Genomic DNA, 16315 nt, shown 5'->3' on the forward strand with positions numbered 1-16315 from the left:
TGTGCAGTTCAGGCAGGCCTGGAATTTGTTATGCAGCCTCAAATTTGTGAGCCTCCTGCCTCGGCATCCTAAATGCCACAATTATTGGTGTGTACTACCATGTCTGGCTTCTATATTTTTCTTCTAGAAGTTTTATAGTTTTAGGACTTACAATTTAGACTCATGACCTGTTTGAATTAATTTATAAATGATGTGCTAATTCTGGTTTTGGTGCATGTATTGCATGTGGACAGTTGGCCATCTCACTGTTATTGACGAGTGGTGTTTTCTTTGCTAAAAGTCTTTACACCTGTATACAAATTTCTTGTACATACACATGTATGTACTTATTCTGGGTAGTCTGTCTGTTCCACTGATTTTGTTGATTATCTTTAGATCAGTTCCACTCAGCTCAGATGGCTGTTCATAGACACTCTTAAAGTTAAGCCAGGTATGGTAGTTCAAGCCTGTAATCCCAGCACTCTGGAAGCTGAGGCAGGGAGATTATCTAATGAGACTCTTGGTTTTGTTTTTGCTATCTGATAATGTTTGGTCTATATTTCTTTTATATCAAAGTTGTTTACATTATTTGAGGCCCTTTCTTCTTATGTAAGAATTTTGAAATCCATCTATCAATTTCTGTTGAAAAGTCTGCTAGGATTTTACATGGCATTTTGTTCAGTGTGTTGGTCATTTGCTAGAATTTTGGATCTTATACTGCTGAGTATTCTGATCCAAAATTAAAGTCTGTATCTTTAGAGCACTAATTTCTTTCTTCGTGTGCATGTGTTTGTATGTGTGTCATTGTGTGTATACGGGTGCTCATGCTCATGTGTGTACATGTGTGTAGAGGTCACAGGTAGGCACAGAGGATCTTCTTCAGTTACTCTCTACCTTGTTTGCTTGTTACTTTTTTTTTTTTTTTTTCAAGACAGTGTCTCACTATATAGGCCCGGCACTCACTCTGTAGACCAGGCTGTCTTCTAACTCACAGAGTGCCTGCCTCTGCCTCTGCCTCCTGCATGCTAGGATTAGCAGGATTAAAGGCATGTGTCACTATGCCCAGTTTCTACCTAATTTATTTTTGAAGTTAGTGTCCTTTTTGGAGAAGATAGGGAATGGGGACAGTCTTTGAGGTGGTTTTTTTGTTGTTGTTGTTGTTTGTTTGGTTGGTTTTTTTTTTGTTTTTGTCTTTGAGTTTTGAGAGTAAGTTTAGAGCGGAGGAGGAGGAGGCCATTCTGGGAGAAAGGTTACCAGTCTGTGAAGTTGTTGTCAGGGAATGCTGAAGGGGACAGTGGACGGACAGTTTCCAAGGGCATCCCTGGGAGACAGTAAGTCTGGAAGGTAGAGTATTTTAGGGGTTATTATTTTAACGTGGCATGTTTATTTTTATAACTTCTCTTATTTGAGGAGATGCAGTGTCTTCGGGGTTGTGTGACCATAGACCATTTTCTTATCTGAAATGATGTTTGGCACAAGAAACCCGATGCTTAGTGCTAAAGTTGCTTTGCAGGATATTTACCCAAAAGCTTGGCTTCAGTTAGGCTTATCTTAGTTTTCATGTATAGGATTTCGCTAAGTAGGCTCTTTGCCTCTTATGGAAAGATGCTCTGGAGTAGCCATGTGAATGTTTTCATAGAATAAGATGTTTATGGTCAGTGAGATGGCATTTGTTGCCAAGCCTGATGCCTGAGTGCAAAACATGAACCCCTGTGGTGGAAGAAGAGAACTTGACTTGCTCAGTTTGTCCTCTGACCTCCACATATTCCATGGCATATGCATGTCTGCACACATTTGTACACAAATGTTTACACATATCTGTACACATGCACATATGTACATAGGTAAATAGAAAAAAAGATTTTTATACCAGGAATATAGTGGGCGTGGACAGTGCAGATGTTATGGGCTTTCCTCTTATCAGGTGAAGGAAGTACATCGTGTGAGAGGAAATACTTTCCCCAAGCCCCTCTGCCATGCTTACCTTCCTGCCTTCCTCCCACGTGGTTGTATATTTATTTTGATTGGGTCAATATTCATTTTATAGTATTACAACTCATGCTATTTATATTAAAGCACTTTTTCTTTTTGTTTTTAATGGCACTAATAATCATCTAGTGGCACTAATAATTATCTTGTTTTCTTGTTTGTTTAGTTTTCTGTGAACTGAGTCTCAAGCTCAGACTTTCTGCCAGTTGTCTCAATATTCTTCCAGAGTTTTTAGTTCCGTTAAGTATGTTCTTGACTTCATCTGCTGAGACAGTTCTTGGAAGTCTTCTGACATATTTCAGTCTGCACTAGTGACCCTGATGAGTATTATGTGGCTCTTGTCATATAATTTACTTTCATTTAATCCTAGACATTCCTTTAGCCTTTCTACTATGCTGATTTTTTTCATTTTCCTATTTTCATTCTTGATTTATAGTTTTGTTTTAGTGTTGTTTAAATCACAGAGTCTTAATGAGAAGTGGTATATGGGGTATATAGTGTATCTCCTTGTTGTGTCTAAGAATGCCTTTATTTTACCATCATATTTGATAAATTTTGGGTTTAGATAGGAAAACATTGCTGTTAAGCTTCTGATCTTACTGTCTGAAACTCTTTAATGTTTGCTTCCTGTATGTAATGCACCCCCTCTCAGTTTTGTAAGCTATTCTCTGTCTCCAGTATTCTATCATTTTAATTTTATTCATTGAATTGGATACTAAGGATATTATTTAAAATTATCTTAGGGGTAATGTAACTCCTCGATTTATCCCATCTCAGTTACACTATCTTAGCTTGCCAGATGGTTCTCTTAACTTTTTAAACATTTGCTGGTGATATTTGACAGAAATCAGAAAACACAAAAAGGATAAACAACAAATTAGAGAACGCAAACATTTAGTTGTCACTCAGGCAGCAGCAAATTGCCATCATTTTTCTCAGTGAAACACTCCAGCAGTGCTGCCTTTTATTAGTCTTCCTCCTTTCCCCTGTTCCTCAGCAGTGGTTTCTTTTTGTCTTTGTACTGTTTAATACATTTACGTATCAAGACTGGGCCTCACTATGTAGTCCTGTGTACATGGCACATATGGAACTCCCTATGTAGACCAAACTGGCCTCAAACTCACAGACATGCACCTACTTCTGACTGAGTGCTGGGGTTAAAGGCGCATGACACTGTCTGTGCCCATCAATTTTGTCTGGTCCTGAACCTTATCATATGTATTCTTTCCACCTGGTATCTTTGATTGATATTGTCTTGAAGACTAAAGCATGTCTTACATAGTTTCAGTACTATTGTATTTTTTTGCTATACTGTTTTATATGGTCTTGTGAGTGGTCTATAAACCATGTTTTGTTTTGAATGAGTGAATTTATCAAGCAAACAACAGTATGCTTAGTACATACAGAGTAGCAAATGGTAGATTTTGTTAGGTTCTTCTTTTGTATTTTCTTCTACATTTTGAAAGTTACCTTGTCAATTGAATTACAAGTTCTTTTGATTGAGATTGTATTAGCTTATGGGTTAGTTTGGGAAGCATTGGTATACTTTTTTTTTTTCCTTTTGTCCTGGCGTCACTCAGGGTGGGCCCTGGGAGGGGCCTGTTGAGTTTCTTGTCACCAAAAATGTTATGATACTGTGGGAGAGGGACCTTGGTGGGAAGCCCCATGGCTGTTGAGGGCAGGCAGACAGAGCTTACTTGAGAGGTTTTGCTGGGGGAAGGGAGGGAGCATCGAGAGAGGGCAGGAAAGAGGGAATTGGTATACTTATGTCTGATAATTCACAAAGCAGATATCATTAATTTGTTCATCTTTAATTTCTCTCAGTCTAGTTTTCTGAATGGGAATCATGTTTTTGGTATGATTTAGTCCAAGGCACATTGTTTAAAAAATTGTAAGTGCATTTTTGAAATTTTTATTACTAGCTTTGTTGATGGTATATAGAGTTGAAAATTTGGGTTTTTTAATGAATTCAAACAATTTATTTATAAAGTAGTTTTGTCCTGAATGAGTATATTAGTCTGGAGTCTCAGAGAAAAAGAATTAATCACACACGTGCTTGTATCCACAGTTTAAAAGAGATTTACTCTGAAGAAATTGGCTTACACAATTAGAGACGCTAATAGATTAGATTGAAGCTGCACACACGGGAAGGGCAGTCCAACTTTCTAATTCTACCAGTTTAGATGATAACTTCATCTGACTCTCTCAGCAGGACACTCACACGTGTTTAGCTGGATATATCAGTACCCAGGAATCATCAAAAGGAATAACCAAATCATCTGCTAATTATATTTTTTCTAATTTTTTTTTCTGTATTTGTGTGTATGCATGTGTATGCCCGCTAGAGGAGGATTTTGGATGTCGGCTAGAGGAGGATATTGGCTGTCCTTCTCAATCATTTCCTGTCTTATTCTCTTAATTCAGAGTTCCCCTGTAACACTAAGTCTTTCTGCCAAGTTACCTGAGCCCTGCTGCCAGGTGAGCACTTTCTGCCAGGCCGCCCAAGTTCTGCCCGCTGCCACGTTAAGGTCCCAAGTAACACACAGAGACTTATATTAGGTACAAATGTTGCTTGGCCAATGACTAGGATTTCTCATCTGCTATCTCAGTCTTAATTATCATAAATCTATATATTTTATAAGACTTATCGTACTGACTTATGGGACACCAGCGGCAAGCATCCTGTCTTCCCAGGTTCACATGGTGACTCTGCTTTCTCCTACCTTTCCCAGAATCCTCCTTGACTCCTAGTCCCACCTATTTTGTTTTCCTATTGGCCAACAGTGCTTTATTTATCAACCAATAAGACAATCATATACACAGAAGGACCTCCCCCATCATTCCCCACTGAACCTAGAGGTAGGCTGGTATCCAGCAAGCCCCAGGGATCCTCCTGCCTCCACTCCCCACATTGCTGGGGTTATTGATTTTTCTATGTGGGCCTAGAGATTCGAACTCAGGTCCTTATGCTTGAGCAACAACCTCTCTGAACCATTGAGCCACCCCTCAGACCCTGTTATTTTGAGACAAGGTCTCTCTACATAGCTCTGGCCCTTCCTAGAACTCACTGTGCATCAAGGCTGGCCTCCAACTCAGAGAGTCCACTTCTGTCTTGATGCTGGGACTTCATCTGGTACAGACCCATGTTGGCCCTGCGCATGCTGCATTCATATGTTCATCTGTGAATTCAAATGTTCATCGTTCCTGCTGTGTTTAGAAGGCCTTATTTCCTTGGTGTCTGCCATCCCACTGGCTCTTAAATCTCTCTGCCTCCTGCCCTGAGCACTAAGGGCAGGAATTTGATGGAGAAATCCCATTGAGGGTTGAGAGTTCCAAGGTATCTTACTTTCTGCACATTGTCCATTGTGGGTCTCTGTATTTGTTCCCATCTACTGTAGGAGTAAGTTTTCTGATAATGGCTGAGCAAGACACTGATGAGTATAGCAGAATGTCACTAGAAGTCATTTTATTGCTATGTTCCTTTAGAAGAACAGTGTAGTATTTGGTTTTCCCCTAGGTCTTTGGCCTATTTAGTCTTAGATTCTTAGACACCTAGCAGTGTCAAAGATGGGTTCCATCTCAAGGAGTGGACCTTAAATTCAATCAGATATTGGTTGTTTACTTCCATAGCTTTTGTGCCACCAATGTATTTTGCAAGCAGGTCACCATTGTAGATTGTAGATTGAAGGGTTTGTATCTAATGATGTTTACTTTTCTCTTTTGGTGGTCTGCACAGTACCTTCCAGTGCCAGGAACTCTAGTCAGTAGGGATGAATGCTCTTTCTAGGTAGGCACCAACTCAAATGCACCATGTTCAATGAGTTGTGCTGGTGTTGTCTTGCCATCAGTTTGTGGGGAGCAACCAGTAGCCCTGCCTTGCCTTCTCTTGATCTCAGAGGCAAGCTTTCATTATTTTATTAACTATGATTTTATTGGTCCTTGAAAAGATTAGTAAAGTTGGTAGCTCCCTGAGATATTGCTCAAAAAAGAAAGAAGACACAAATATTAATGTAGGAGTGAGAGGAGGTGTTTCACTACCCATCCCACAGATTTAGAGGATAGAAGAGGATGTGATACATTATTGTATGCCTTGGTAATTTTCAGCAGGGGTCTACTCCATGTGTAAGGGAAATTTTCATGCTAAATTTTGATAATGAAATTAACTTATGCTAATTTCTTTGTGGAAAGGCTTTTCAATACTGAGCCAGTTTGTAAGGATATTTAAGATTCCTGTTATGTGTGTCGGTAGTACTGATATACTTTTAATATTATGACATAAAAAGTTGGAGCAGTGCCTAATTTTTTTCAACAACTATTTGCATGCAATATTCAGGTATAACTGTTATTTACTGTGTTTTTTATATCCAGTCACACACACTGGATTATTAGGATAAATTACTAAGTTCTAGCTTTAGAAAAAAATTGTAAGGGCTCAGCATAACTGATTAGTGAGTGGCAGTAAGGTGAACAAAGCCATTGTGAAGACTGAATAGAACCTACCTCAGACTGTCTCTGGTTTCAAAGGTATCTCTGTCTGTTACTGGTACTCAGGATCTAGTTTTCACAGTCTTCTAGTAGATACTTTAGGTAGGTTAAAGATAGCTATGGTTCCTCTAGAATTACATTATAATATTTTAGGGGAGTATGCCTTGTTGTGTGTGTGGGGGCATTCATTTGTGTGGGGGTGTTTGGGTAATTGCATGAGTATGTGTGTGTATTTATTTGTGTGGGTGCATGTATTGATGTGGGTGTGTCTGGGTACATGTGTGTGCATGTGGAGACCAGAGATCAGCCTTAGGCATCACTCCTAACCTTGTTTTTTTTTTTTTTTTTTTTACTTTTCCAGTGAATTTTTATTAGTAGTTGCATCATGATTCAGGGTCCCAAGGTAGGGACCATCATATACCCAGGTCCCCCTTAACTATATGGGAAGGACAGAGAAGAGGAGAGGTGGGTGGAGTCAGGTCAGATCTTCCCAGGAAACTGGGAAGTGCCTTCTGCTCTTCGGTCATCCCAGGCTGAAACCCATGATACAGGGCAGAGGGACTTGTACACACGCCGGTACCACTCACACATGGAGACATCACCCCCCTTCGAAGTCATGGTCTTCTCGAAGCGGTGGAAGTCCAAGTAGTTCTGCCAGCAGTTCTTGGTCTGGTTCTGGTTTGGGAAGCGGCTGTCAAAAGGGGCAGTTTTGTAGTTCTTGATTTTAGTCTTGATGTCTTCAGCCATGGTGCTAACTCCTCACGGCTGCCAGGGAGCAGCGGACGCTCAATGTGACCCTCTCACCTTGCTTTTTGAGGCATGGTCTCTCTATTGCCTGAAACTCACCAAGTAGACTGGGGTGATTGGCCAGCTGAAATGGTCTAGCCAGCTTCACCTACCCAGGGCTGTGATTACAGGCATGTGCCATCATGCCCAGCTTTTACATGTGTTATAGTGATGGAGCTCAGGTTCTCATATATACAAGACAAGCCTTTTATTGACAGCTATCTCCCCAGCCTTGAACATGGTTTTGTTGTATGTTGTTTTTAATAGTGGGAAGTAGAGGGTTCAATGACATTTTATAGAGTCTCAGAATTTAAAAAAAGTTTAAAGACAGCTTAAGAAAAAGGAACACAGACCAACAAATAGTGTTTTTATTTAAAATTTGTTTTAAATTTTTTTGTTTTTAATTTTATTTATGTATATTCGTGTATGTATGTTACATATTGTGGCCAGAAAGATATTAGAATCCATGGAGATGGAATTATAGGCAGATGTGTTGCTGGACACTGAACTCAGGTCCTCTAGAAGAGGAGCAAGTGCTCTTAACCACTGAGCCATCTCTCCAGCCCCTTTATTTAAAAAAAATTAAAAATATTTTTATTTTATGTGTGTGAGTGTTTTTCTACATGTATATCTGTGCACTACATGCATGCGGTGCTCACGGAGGCCCGAAGAGGACATATAGATCCCCTGAATCTGGAGTTACAGACAGTTGTGATTTGTCATGTGGGTGCTGGGAACCTAACCATTGTCTTCTGCTAGAGCAGCAAGTAGTCTTCATTGCTTAGCCATCTCTCTAGCTACCCATATACTTTGGCTTTAAAAATATTTATATTGGTATATAATCATTTTAGTAAAATATTAACTACATGTAGGATTCTTATTGAATTTGCTCATTTCATATTATTTTGCTAGTGCCTTAACTGAGAATTTTTCTTTTCAAGGTTCAGGAGCAAGTACATCCTACCCTTTCAGCTAATGAAGAATCCCTTTATTACATTGAAGAACTGATTTTTCAGCTGCTTAATAAATTATGCATGGCTCAACCAAGGACTGTTCAAGATGTGGAGGTAAAAATTACGTTATTTAAAAAAAAAACATAAAATTAATTTTTAGATCTGCCTCTTTGTCATTCTCGATTTCTATGGAAACTAAAACCACTGAAATTGCATGTGATTGATATATATATATTCAGTTCATTTTCAAGAAATATAAAGGAAAATTGCTAGGCAGTGGTTAGCACATGCATTTAATCCCAGCACTCAGGAGGCAGAGGCAGGTGGATCTTTGTGAGTTCTAGGACAACCTGGTCTACAGAGAGACCCTGTCTCAAAACAAAATGGAACAAATCAAAACAAAACAAAAGGCACCTTTCTTCCCCAGATTTGCAAAATTCTTGAATAGAAACTTTAAAAGGAAGTTTATGCTAATTGTCTATAAGCACATGAAAAATTGCTGAAGTTCGGAGGCCACCTGAAAAACAGAAATTCAAATCATAATGAATTTCTTCATAGCCACCAAAAGTGAAAAATTTTAAAAAGGCTGGTTATATTACATATAGGCAAATATGTAGACTGCCTAGAACTTTACATTATTAGTGGGAGTATAAATGATATAATAACTATGCAAAATTGCTTGGCAGTGTCTACCAAAGTTACTTCAATGCCTAACATATAGCCCAGTAGTTGTACTCTTAGCTATGGAGATTAAAAATATGTGTTCATAAGTGATATACACATGAACAAGCAGTTTAATTTGTAATAGCTAAAGGTTACAAAAAGCTCAACTTTCTATCAGTAAAAGTGTGTGCACTGGTTACTTTTACACAGCTGTCATCAAAAGGTCTCTGAGAGGACAACTTAAAGGCCAAAGAATTTATTTCAACCCACAGTTTGAGAGGGTTCAGTACATAACTGCTTGGGTCCCTCCCTGCGTTGGAGCAGGTCACGGCAGTGGGAATGGAGCACGGAAAGAGAAGCCTGCTCACCTCACAGTAGACAGAGCAGAGTGTGGGCTGACTGGGGACCAGGGGTAAACTTAAAAGCACGTGTCCAGTTTTTGACCTACTTTCTCCAACTTGCCCTACTTTGTAAAGTTCACAGATCCTCCCAAAATAGTACCACCATGTATTAACAACCATTTTAACACACGAGCCTATAAAAGACATTTCATGTTCAAGCCATAACGTTTCACCTGGCCAAAAGACTCATCACCATCTCATAATACAGAATGCTTCTTGTCTATCTCCAGAGTTTCCAAAATTCTTGATAATTCTAACATTGTTCTTAAGCTTTAATCTAATGTTTCCAATAAGATCAAAGCAATCTCTTAGTTATGACCCTCTGTAAAAATCAAAAAGAAAATTACTTCCAATATGGCACAGGGTTAACAGGCCCATTCCAAAAGGGGGAAGAGGGGTGCAGAAAAGCATGATAGGACCAAAGTAAGACTAAAACCCAGCAGGGAAAACGCAAGTACTGTAGCACCATGTCTGGCATCCAGGCTGTGTTGAGATGTGAGGTCCAACATGCTTGGGGCTGCTCCACTCCTGTGGCCTTGCCATTTGTACCTGACATGACTTTCTCTCTGAAGCTTACCTCAGTATACATTTCACACACCTGGTATCACCAACATCCTGGTATCTCCACTGCAACTCAGACTTTCTTACAGCTTCACACACTGCCTTCTTGGGGGCTTCCTGCAGGGATCCTAACCCTGTCACTCATTGCCTGCTTTGAATTCTGGGTGGAAGCCTACATGACCTTCATCACTCTTGTATTTTGCATGCCTGAAAAACTAGTACTGTTTGGATAAGACCATGGACTGTCACAAGCTTGAGCTATAGCCAGGTTGTATAAGACCATAGCAGTAGCTGCCTCTAGGTATCTGAGCTCTTTCCCAGATGACTGGACAGGGCATCTGGTAGCTCAAAGCCAAGTCTTTTAAATGAGTTAAAACCTCTGTACCCTGATTCTGCAGTGGGTAGGTTCTGACCAATTCCGTACATGTCTTTATATCATCTTTCCCATTACCCTAGTGAAGGACTTTTTCTTTCTGTGGTGTGGGGCGGAGATAAGGCAGCTGTTGAGACAGACTGACCTTGAACTTACTATGTAGCCTTATTCCTTGATCCCCCTGCCTCCACCTCTCGAGTGCTAGAATTACAGGCATGCACTGACATACTGGCTTGTTTTTTTTTATTTTGTTTTTCTTTTGGGTTTTTAAAAAAATGTCACTAATCCTTTTTTCTAAGATTTATTTTTATTTATGTGTATAGATGCTTTGCAGAAATGTATGTCTTTGCACTACATGCATGCTTAGGTTAGGCCAGAGGCCCTGTCAGCATAGTCTTCACTGCCCACACTCTAGTAGCATTCTTGCCTTCTGACTGCTCCCTAGAGCTAAGTCCTAACTGAAGCACCACAGGCTTTTGCTGGTCTTTGTTTCCAACCTTCTGCAAACCCCTTCCAAAGGTTTCAAAACCATTGCACAGGTTATCATCACAGCAGTGGCCCAGCTGTACTCTACCAATATCTTGTATTCATCAAATTTTTGTCATGGTGATGAAATACCTGATGTGAACAGCTTATAAGGAGGAAAGACTTATTTTGACTCATGGTTTCAGAGGGTACAGTCAGTGGTCGTTTAGCTCATGTCTAAGTTTGTAATGAGGCAGACTATCCTTGTAGCAGAGGCCTTTGGCAAAAGCTGTTCATTTTATGAAGAAATGAGAGAAGAATACAAGGAGTGCAAGGAGAGAGAGATACAAGAAAAATCCACAGTAAGAATAGCCTTGTCTCCAAATATTTCTATTATATAGTGAATTCATTGAGGGATTGATGCCTTGATTAGGTTAAAGCCCTTAGGATCCAGGTACTTTGTCCAAAACCCATCAACTTGAAAACAAGCCCCTAATACATGAGACTATGTGGAAGATTTCATATCCCAATAACAATAGGCAGAAAAGTCAGGTTCCCTAGAGGAACAGTACCTATAGAATAGATATATATTAAAAGGGGAATTATTAGATTGGCATACATAATATAGGTTAGAGTAGAACCACAGTTGGCTGTCTTCACATAGAAGAGGTGATAACCTAGTCATTTTTTAGTTCATGAGACTGGATCCTTCAGCAGGCCCAGTCTGCTGCTGGATACATACAGTATTTCTGGAGAGCCACTTAAGTTCACATTGGAAGGCCAAAGAAGTTGGTTTCCCAAGGCTGGAGAGATGGCTCAGTGGTTAAGAGCACTGACTGCTCTTCCAGAGGACCTGGGTTCAATTCTTAGCACCCACATGGCAGCTTACAAACTGTAACTTCAGTTCTCAGGGACCCAACACCCTCACTCAGACATACATGCAAGCAAAATACCAATGCGCATAAAATTAAAATAAAATAAATTATATATGTATATCTTTCCAGGTTAGCAAGGCTGAGAGCATGAGCAGCATGATAGATACACTCATGAGCAAGGGCAAAGTCAAGCAGGCTAAAAAGCAAAAGCTTTCCCCTTAGACCTTACATCTAGGCAGCTGCCAAAGGCAGCCAGCCACTCTAGGAGATGGTCTTGCTGTCTGAATGTACTTGTAGGAAATAGCCCCACAGGCCTACCCAGAAGCTGTCATAGTTGGTTCCAGATCTAATTACACTGATAACCAAGATTAACATTCCCAGTGGGTAAAAAAAATGTAGTAGATTCATAAAATTAGTGTTAGAAATAAAATAAGAAAATGAAAAATGAGTGATAATAGCTGCATTTCATAAAAACGTAGGGTAAAAAAGGTCATACCCCAAATAATACGTGTGATCTTTCATTTTATGAACTTTAGATGCTGCTAATACCAATGGTGTTAGCAATCAGGGACCAAGATGGCTCAACATGGAAGGTGCTTGTCATCTGATGACAGAATGATGACATGAATTTGATCCCTGCAACCCATATAAAGTTAGATGGGGAGAATCATTAACGCTGTCTTCTGACCTTCACAGACATTCTGTGGCACACACACAACAATAAGGAATGAGGGCTGAAGATCAAGATTATAGAAATGTTCTATGTCTTTTTTGTTTGTTTGTTTGTTTGTTTGTTTTCTTCTAGACAGGGTTTCTCTGTGTGGCTTTGGAACCTGTCCTGGAACTCACTCTGTAGACCAGGCTGGCCTTGAACTCACAGAGATCTGCCTCTCTCTGCCTCCCGAGTGCTAGGACTAAAGTTGTGCACCATGGCCCTGTGTCTGCTGGTATTATAGGTGTGCCACGATGACTGGTGACTTTTTTAAAAACCAATTTTTTTTTTCATTCTTGGGATCAGAACATACTATATATACCCCTGCCTCTTTTGTATTAAAAGGACTAATCAGGGTGGGTTATGTATGTGTTTTCTATTTATAAACACTTCTGCTGTGATCCAAACAGGAAAGAGTACAAAAGACCTTTCCTCATCCCATTGATAAATGGGCAATTGCTGATGCACAGTCTGCCATCGAGAAACGGAAACGAAGAAATCCTCTTTTACTACCTGTGGATAAAATCCATCCTTCTTTGAAGGTAATAAAAGATTAGAAACTGGGGGAATTCTTCATAATAAGTAATGCTTCATATCGTATTGATGTGTGTATATATGGTAGTAATGGTCTGTTTGTATATGCATTATAATATGTGTATGAAATTTTAAAAAAGGGACCTAGGGTGTATGTCAGTGACATGCTTTGCCTGAGTGATACCCTGGGATGAATCCCTAATGTGCTGTCCACCCACCCCCAAAGGAAAGAATGAAATATATAAATAAATGTGCCCTAATGAACTCCATGGCTCATACTAATAACACATCAATACTAATAACACATCGTGGCACTTGGTATCTTCCAATGACTACTGCACTACTACCCCTTGCCAATTCTAATGTAATAGACCCTGATTCTCAATGTTTGTTATGAAGCAAGTGCAATATCAAACGTCACTGAGTGTTTTTAAATTAACCTGCATACTTTGGAAAAGAACACTAGAGAATAATCTATAGAATATGCTTGGTGTGTGTAGCCTTGAAGACCTTTTGGTGGAAGTTTCAATAACCCCCTCATTATAGTTTGTTTTCTGGTGCTGTGATAAACACCACAACCAAAAATAACTTGGGGAGAAAAGGGTTTATTTCAGCTTATGCTTTATAGCCCATCGCTGAGCAAAGCCAAGGCAGGAGCTTCAAGCTCAAACTATGGCAGAACACCGCTTACTGGCTTGCTCTCCACTGCCTCCTTGGCTTTTGTTTGTTTATTTTGTTTTGGTTTATTTATTTATTTATTTATTTATTTATTATGTATACAGTGTTCTGCCTACATGTATACCTCCTGAAGACCAGAGAGAGCACCAGATCTCACTATAGATGGTTGCGAGCCACCGTGTGGTTGCTGGGAATTGAACTCAGGACCTCTGGAAGAGCAGTCGGTGCTCTTAACCTCTGAGCCATCTCTCCAGCCCCGTTTCATGCCTTTTTTAAAATTGTTTTTTACTTATTTGTTTTGTTTTATTTGTCTGCTTGTTTTATAGACAGAAAGAGAAAGAAGGCTTGGAGTTAGACGGGTGGCAAAGATCTGGAGGAGATGAGGGAGAGGAAACAGTGATCAGAAAGTACTACATGAAAAAATTAATTTCAGTTAACAAAGTATAGCCCAATATTTTCTGTTAGAATCACCTATTGTTGTTTGATGAGATAGCAGACTTGTTAGATTATATATTTTTTGTAGGACTAATAATATTAGGATCAACCATTAATTTTATATCCTATGGCAGTGGTTCTCAACCATTCTAATGCTTCGACCCTTTAATACAGTTCCTCATGCTGATGACCCCAATCATAAAGTTACTTTGTTGTTACTTCATAGCTGTAATTTTGATAGTTATGTAGTGTAAAAACCTGTGTTTTCCAGTGATCTTAGGTGATTCCCAAAGTCATTACCCACAGACTGAAAACCACTGTCCTATGGTACCCATATATTGAGATATTCTGCTTTTAAAAATTTGTTTATGGGGTGGTCAGTGCTGGCACACACCTTTAATCCCAGCACTTGGGAGACAGAGGCAGGAGGATCTCTGTGAGTCTGAGGCCAGCTTGATCTACAGAGTGAGTTCCAGGACTACACAGAGAAAACCTGTCTCAAAAAAAAAATTGTTTATGAGCAAAACTGGTAGATAGGAATTTTTTTCTTTCAGTGGTGAAGCTTAAACTCAGGGCCTTGCTGTGGTACTTAACTGCTAAGCCACCCAGCACTGAGGTAGGAGTTTTGAGTATTTAACTGATACTGGACAGGCCTTTTGTTTTGGAATTGAATTATATATATACATTTTTTTTAACAGGAAGTTTTGGGGTACAAAGTGGACTACCATGTGTCCCTCTACATTGTGGCCGTATTGGAGTATATCTCAGCAGATATTTTGAAATTGGCTGGTAATTATGTTTTTAATATCCGGCATTATGAAATATCTCAGCAAGACATTAAAGTGTCAATGTGTGCAGATAAGGTAAGTGTTTAAAAGTATTGGAGCTTAAATTGAAGATCTATATAGCATTTGTTTTACTCTTTTAAAATTAATTTTAATGGGGTTTCTTTTTAAGTTTATGAAGGCTTTTATATATTAAATTCACACATTTTAGGTTAACACATCAAATATAAGCTGATAATAGAAATACTTCTAACTGCAATACAAATAATTAGTTCCTTTTTTAGTACTAGGGATCAGAACTGGCGCTCTGCAGGCTCTTTACAGGTGCTTTGCCACTGAGCTGTCCCTTCCCTGCCTCTCTCTGCCTTTATTCATTTCATGTATTTGCATTTTTTTTAAGAACATGAATTCCTCTTACATTTATTTGCCTCTCCTGTGAGTGTGTGTTTGTGAGTGTGTGTTTGTGAGTGTGTGTTTGTGCTCACAGAGAGTGCATGTGTGTACGTGTGGAGGCTGGTGGACAACTTTCAGGTATCCTATCTCTCCTTCTGCCATGGGATTATCGGGTTATCAGGCTTGTGGCACATGGCCTTACCTGCTCAGTCCTCTCCCTGGCCCTCTTGTTTTGGGGACAGGATTTCACTGTGTAGCTCAGGCTGGCTTTGAACTCACTGTATAGCTCAGACCAGCCTTAAATCCATGATCCTCCTGTTTACGCGCTGAAGTGTTAGGATTCTCAACTGCGTCAGCACATTGGGTTTAGTTTTTTTGTACATGATGATACTAGGTTTTTGTTTTAAAGCCATAGTCTCACTGTGTAGCTCTAGCTGGCCTGAAACTTGCTTTGTAGACCAGGCTGACCTTGAATTCCTAGTTGTTTCCTTGCCTCTTCCTCCCAAGTATTGGATTTAAAGGGTTGTGCCTTCATGCCAGGTAATATATTAGTAAATTTTATAATTCCTGATACTGGAAGACAGAAAATACTAGCTTTGCAAAATATGGTATTTCCAGAGTTTAGGGTCTGTGGTGGTGGGGGGCGGTGAATTCTCTTTTTCAAGCAAGAATCTTTATATACAGGGGGAAAAATCCACACAGATCAGTTGGAGGAAAGTAGTTTTAGATAATGTTTATTTTATTCAGTATTTTCTTCTTTCATAGCTTTATAATGACAGGGTATTACCATTTTAACTCAGGCTGGCCTAGAGCTTGCCTAGACTGGTATGAAACGTGGGATCCTCCTGCCTCTTTTGTGCTGGAATTCTAGGCTTGAGCCACCATACACTCCTGAGATTTAAATTTTTAAAAAGCTAATATACAGAGTTGTTTCTGGTACAATGAATATAAGTAATTGTTGAGAACATGCTTTGGTTACTGCCCTCTGGTCACTTCTCTCTGGATCACCGGTTCCTTTCTTCCTGTTCATAGGTACTGCTTGAGGGAAAATTCAGTCTCCCCCTCCCTTTCCCTCTCCCCTTCCTCTTTTTTCCTCCTTATGTTTCTCATCTACTAATTTGGCCTTGCTTGAAGGATCCGTCCTGAACAAGGAAAGTGCAGCATTGAATAAGATAGCAATCTTGTGTTAAAGTGAAAATATCATAGACAAATAACTCAATACAGTGTGATTTCAACATTATAGCAGTA

At 39.5% G+C, this 16315-nt stretch overlaps 2 protein-coding genes across 3 annotated transcripts in view; one reads left to right on the forward strand and one right to left on the reverse strand.

Moving 5' to 3' along the window:
• Nucleotides 1–16315, forward strand: part of Sos2 (SOS Ras/Rho guanine nucleotide exchange factor 2) — a 93627-nt gene that overhangs the window by 17846 nt on the left and 59466 nt on the right. For both annotated transcript variants that reach the window (XM_027418159.2, XM_027418158.2), the window contains exons 2-4: nt 8181–8306; nt 12653–12784; nt 14588–14752. In XM_027418159.2, the coding sequence (XP_027273960.1) occupies nt 8181–8306; nt 12653–12784; nt 14588–14752 (423 nt within the window). The remainder of the gene's footprint in view (nt 1–8180; nt 8307–12652; nt 12785–14587; nt 14753–16315) is intronic.
• Nucleotides 6785–7257, reverse strand: LOC100768457 (cytochrome c oxidase subunit 6B1). The gene has a single exon (XM_027418160.2). The coding sequence runs from the start codon at nt 7198–7200 to the stop codon at nt 6934–6936; it is 267 nt and encodes an 88-aa protein (XP_027273961.1). The 5' UTR covers nt 7201–7257; the 3' UTR covers nt 6785–6933.

The sequence above is a fragment of the Cricetulus griseus genome, chromosome 5, assembly GCF_003668045.3.
Source record: "Cricetulus griseus strain 17A/GY chromosome 5, alternate assembly CriGri-PICRH-1.0, whole genome shotgun sequence".
NCBI lineage: Eukaryota > Metazoa > Chordata > Mammalia > Rodentia > Cricetidae > Cricetulus > Cricetulus griseus.

Bases quoted from the DNA above. Each gene is read 5' to 3' on its own strand.
- LOC100768457 (XM_027418160.2), bottom strand. From the start codon at position 7,200: ATGGCTGAAGACATCAAGACTAAAATCAAGAACTACAAAACTGCCCCT.